This window comes from Pyxicephalus adspersus, chromosome 4 (genome assembly GCF_032062135.1).
Source record: "Pyxicephalus adspersus chromosome 4, UCB_Pads_2.0, whole genome shotgun sequence".
Lineage (NCBI taxonomy): Eukaryota > Metazoa > Chordata > Amphibia > Anura > Pyxicephalidae > Pyxicephalus > Pyxicephalus adspersus.
In genome coordinates, this window is record NC_092861.1 from 1433911 (window position 1) to 1439449 (window position 5539).

At 43.1% G+C, this 5539-nt stretch overlaps 1 protein-coding gene across 1 annotated transcript in view; it reads right to left on the reverse strand.

Moving 5' to 3' along the window:
• PTK2B (protein tyrosine kinase 2 beta) overlaps window positions 1-5539 on the reverse strand; it is a 72424-nt gene that overhangs the window by 15576 nt on the left and 51309 nt on the right. Inside the window, exons 13-19 of the mRNA XM_072408945.1 lie at window positions 4811-4860; window positions 4683-4733; window positions 3520-3617; window positions 3000-3084; window positions 2819-2919; window positions 1793-1908; window positions 629-729 (exon numbers count right to left, since the gene is read on the reverse strand). Of these exons, the coding sequence (XP_072265046.1) occupies window positions 629-729; window positions 1793-1908; window positions 2819-2919; window positions 3000-3084; window positions 3520-3617; window positions 4683-4733; window positions 4811-4860 (602 nt within the window). The remainder of the gene's footprint in view (window positions 1-628; window positions 730-1792; window positions 1909-2818; window positions 2920-2999; window positions 3085-3519; window positions 3618-4682; window positions 4734-4810; window positions 4861-5539) is intronic.

Below are 5539 nucleotides of genomic sequence, written 5' to 3' on the forward strand. Positions count from 1 at the left end.
AACCCTAACCCCAGTGCTAGCCCTATATGTAACAATGACCTCAGCGCTAACCTTATATATAACCCTAATCCTGGTGCTAACCCTACATGTAACCCTAACTTTAGTGCTAACCTACATGTAACCCTAACCTTAGTGCTAACCCTACATGTATACTCATTGGATAAAGAGGTGCCCAGAGGCACAATGGCATAGCCACACTATCTATGGGCTTCAGTAGAAATTTTAACAAGGGTTCCCCCAATAAATTTTGGGCGGGGTCAGGAGGTGATCACTCCACTGAGGTCTGACATACCGTGACATGCTGCAGATCCTTCAGGAACAAAGTGCCCAGTCCTAATTGTGACCTTTGCAATCCCTAACCCTGCATCACTGATAGGAAGAACAGTAAGCGGCAATCTTACCAAACTGATCTATGACATTTGTCACTAGCACAGATGTCCCCATTACAAGATTTACCATCACTTACTATTGTGAGATTACCTCTCAGTGACAAACAAGACAACTGGAGATGATAATTCACCCCAGCGGGGACACAGACAGCCATCAGAACCTGACATTTAATGTGACATTTGGAGGAACATGTAAGTGGATCGCACTGTGTCATCTGCAAGCCGGCGGAGGTCCTGACCTTTGTAATATTCTTCTTCTTCTATATACCGCGACAGGCCAAAGTCTCCGAGCTTTACGCACTCGTGCGAGGCTACAAGAATATTCCTGACAGCGATGTCCCTGAGAAGAGAAGATGAAAGAATATGATTACATAGAATTCCTAGAAAGTTCTGCGGGATCTGCGCTGGGCAGGGCAGCCAATCAGGTGACAGCTTACCTACTGACTACGATCTACCTGTGGCTTTAAGTTCTGTATATTCAGGTTTTTAATGTATTTATTGATTCTTCTTCTCTGTTGGTTGAATTTGATGGCCTTCATCCTTTAACATCTAGATTGTAAGCTCTTTGGGGCAGGGTCCTCTCCTCCTCCTGTGTCTGTATATGTGTGTCATTTTCAACTCCTATTTAATGTACAGCCCTGTTTAATATGTTGGCGCTATATAAATCCTGTTTTTTGATAATAATAATCCTGGTTGGGGCTGCAGGCGCCCATGCTCTACCTCCAAGTACCTTAACAAGATTCCACGTTGTATATTGTGTGGTTTGTGGGGCCCTTTAGATTCACATTGCTAAAGAAAGAAGGAGGCAAAGAGTACCCCTCTTCTCCTGAGCAAAACCTGATCCCTGCCGCAAGGGCCATCGTTAGGAGATCTCATCCCCACAATGTGACCCTGATGTTGTAGGTGATGAGCTGATTTGGAATCTGGAATTTTCTTTTAATAATGACACCCTCAGACTTCCAGACTCTTATCCAGGAGGATAAATACAGGGGGGCATAGAACTCCTTACCCATTCCCCGACAGGGTTTATTAACTTGTAACCCCCCCTGCTTTAGAAAGTAAAATAAATATATTTGGAACAAATGTGTCAATGCCTATTTTTTCATAAACCCCACCTTATTAGCTGTAGAACATTAGTGGACAGGTACACTTTAATTTAGAATTGGCCTGAACTCAAGGTGTACAACCAGAGCTTGGAATCTAGAGGGCGCTCTACACGGATTTACTTGAACTCTGATATAGGGACTTGCAGGCACCAGAAGGTAAAGATTTTACAGTGCCTGTGGAAGATCACATAATCAAATATCAAAGCTCTGCAGTAGAACAAATTCAATTTCCTTTCGTGTGTATTTCCCAACCTGGTCACTAGGGGGAGGAGAATAGTTTATTTTAAGTTTCATTACCTGTGGACACAGTTTACACCTTCAAGGTAAGCGAGGGCTTTACAGATCTGCAGTGAGTAGTTGACGATGGTGGTGACCTGCAGGGTGTTCTTGTGCTTCTCCAGATACTGACCGAGCTGCGGAGAAATCAGTTACATCAATATTTCCTTTTTGATGATCAGCTACAAATTAGCAGAACTTCATTCATAAAGAGATCCAGGCCTTGTTCAATGAACTTCGTGTAAGACAAACCCATCATGGACACAGCCCAGAGCAGCCTTTCTCATCCTTTTTAACATGGGGGGACCCCTCCTATATCCCCAGCTTACAGTATATCAGTGTGGTGGTCAGTGGGAGTAATGTCACCTGTACAGGTAAACACAAACTGCCCATTGTTCAAGGAACCCCCAGCAACCTCTGGAGGAACCTCGGTTGAGAGACACTGGCCTAGAGGGTGCATCGACACTAAGCATTGGCTTACCTCTGCAGAGAGACCAATGTTTCCAAATAGAAAGCAAGGATCCCTTTCCGCAGTATGCTGGCAGAAGATTGGCTTTTCTACTCTGTGGCTGAATGCAAACTAGAAGATCTTCAACGTCTTTTGTTGTGATCAGCATGGACGGCATTGGGATGATTTACCCAGAAAGTTTAAAGGGGCTTAAACAAATTCATTTTAGTATTCAATGTCTACAGCACAGAGGCCATATACAGAGGACAGACATGGGAATGCAGAGATTGTTCATATATTGCATTCTGTGCAGTTCCTGTTCATTTGATTTTAAAAATTAAATGCTACATTCACATATTTATGGTGTATATGATAATATGTTGCAATTACATGCAGCAGCCAGGGGGATAGGAAAGAAGGAATAGAGGAGTGAAACAATAATTCACCATAGGGAGACCTCAGTGATGAAGCCTCCAGGTCATAGGAGCAGCTAAAGGGTTAATTCTGCCCACCTATAATTAATATAAATTAGGGGCACACTACCCCGAATTTTATATTAAAGCCTATAAATGCCCGCACATCATATGATGAACAGTTACCTCCCCAAAAGGGTACAGCTCCATGACAATCCATATCGGGTCTTGTTCAATGATGCCAATCAGCTTCACTATGTGTGGGTGATCCAGATTCCTCATAAGATCTATGAAAAGAATCAAATGATGCATTCTATATATATATTGTTTGTAAAATTTGACTTTTTGACTTGCAGAAATTACTTACAGGCTTCGCTCATGAATTTTTCCTTGACGTCCGGCGCGCAGTCCTTTTTACACGTCTTAACGGCCACGTTGACTCGCTCCCCCTTCTACAAGAAGAGAATGAGATTCATTTAATAGCGGAGAATTGTGCAAACATGAGGGCAGGAAGAGCTGCCTGGTAGCAATTTACACTGAGCTCTTCAGGCGCATTACCAGGGAACGATTAGCCATTGTTTTCCAAATATTGTAACAGTTACCACTTCATTGCTGGCATTCTATTATCAGTGCCTATTTGTAGCCCATGTATGGTCAGGATTGCTATTTTAACAATATGCATTGAACCATTTAACTATAATTTTATTCTCCTGCAGTCCTGGCATTAGGAAACCAATCTTATCTGCCATTACTCCATATGTCTCATTGGTTGCCTAAGATTGCCATGAATGCAGGAGCTTACTGACCTGTATATGTATCACACGCTATATATATTTATTTATTTATATACTTGTTTTATTCTATGGCTTTCCCATTAATATACTCGCCTGATTCTTATATACACCATCATACACTTCTCCAAAAAAGCCTTCTCCAAGGATTCTTCCCAGCACCACATCATCCCGACTAATTGTGTAGCGAAACCCTGCAGAAACGAGCAATGCAACAAAATTTAATTTATTTATAAATGATAACCCCAGTTAATTCCTCCGGGAATAAATTGCTGGCAGATGGGCGCTTATTTCAGTTCCTTTTAAAACAATGATTCGTTCTGCCACCTAGTGACCAATATTAAAAGTGCACAGCTGCACATACTATTATTATTATTATTATTATTATTATTATTAATAATAATGATAATATTGAAAAGGATCTATATAGCGCCAACATATTACGCAGTGCTGTAAATAATGCTTGAAAATGACAGACAGATACAGACAGTGACACAGGAGAAGGAGAGGACCCTGTCTAGAAGAGCCTACATACAAATATTATTATTATAATTATAAGGAAATAAATGAATATTATGAGTAAATTGACAAGGAAATATTTATAAATAGAGCCCCATAGAGTTCCAGTAATGGGTGCATCAACTGGAACCACTAAAAACTATTGAATATGGCAATGGTGTATGTAGGGGATGTTTGACTCATTTATAACACATGATATTTGCCATACCATTATTTATTTTAAGCCATGTGACCATTATTTCAATACTTATTGCTGGGTATTATTAACAATAATGTTTGCTATGGCTCGTTAAATGATTGATAATTTAGTGTCTACATAGAATTACAATACCACATCTGACCACCAGGTGGCAGTAGAACACCTTTTATGTCTGAGAGTTTGGAAGATTTGTATTAAATGGTTTGCATTGAGTTGCAGACACTAAGAGCCAAGGGATGTCCAGGGGGGCAGCTACAAGCTTCTTACTCCTGCAGAACACCAGAGAATTAGTTAGAGCTGTGCACCTCCCCATAACTGCCCAAGGGGGGACCTCTGGACAGTTGGGGTTTATGGGATTATAATAGGAGGGGTGTCTTCCGTGCCCATTGCAACTCCTCAATGCCAATTAAAAAGATGGAACGGGGAAGAGCAAGCTGCTGCCATGCCTAGGGCTCCATTCTGCTTTCCATGTCTGGTGACAACACACTTAATGTGCTGTATCTATAGGGGTCTATAACAGGTCCTCTTTGTGATTTCTCACCTGCAGACCTCTGCTCTGACTCCTCTGGAATCTCTGCATAGATGTCAGAATCTGTAACAAGATTGATCACAGTTGTCATCTCAGTTGTCACGGGATGGAAATGTCTCATCTGAGAGGACAAAACTCACCAAAACTGCTCCCCTCCTCCAGCCTGGACCTCCTCTCCTCAGGGACATCCCTGTACAGGAAGTGACAATTATTCATGGGGACACGGCCTGTGATCCCTAAAGCTGAATTTCAGGCAAAGAATACGAATGTATGACACACGGATCTGATACCTAGTTCTGTCTGGACGCTTCTGTGATTTATAGACTTCTGCCGGACAGCACAGCCAGGAAGGTGATATCAGAGGGGTGAAAGCAGTGGGGTGACCCCCACACACATGACCCCCCATGTCTTTGCTCCCATAGAAGGGACACCCCCCATGTCTCTGCTCCCATAGAAGGGACACCCCCATATCTCTGCTCCCATTGAAGGGACACCCCCATATGTCTCTGCTCCCTTAAGAATGGCACCCCTCCATGTCTCTGCTCCCGCAGCAGGGACCCCCCCCCCCTCCATGTCTCTGCTCCCATAAGAGGGACTCCTCCTATGTATCTGCTCCAATAGAAGGACACCCACCATGTCTCTGCTCCCATAGGTGGGACACCCCTCATGTCTATGCTCCCATAAAAGGAACACCCTCCATGTGTTTGCTCCCATAGGGGGGACACTCCCTATGTATCTGCTCCAATAGAAGGAACATCCCCCATGTTTCTGATCCCCTAGGAGAGATACCCCCTATATCTCTGCTCCCATAGCAGGCACACCCCCTATGTATCTGCTCCCATAGGTGGGACACCCCTCATGTCTCTGCT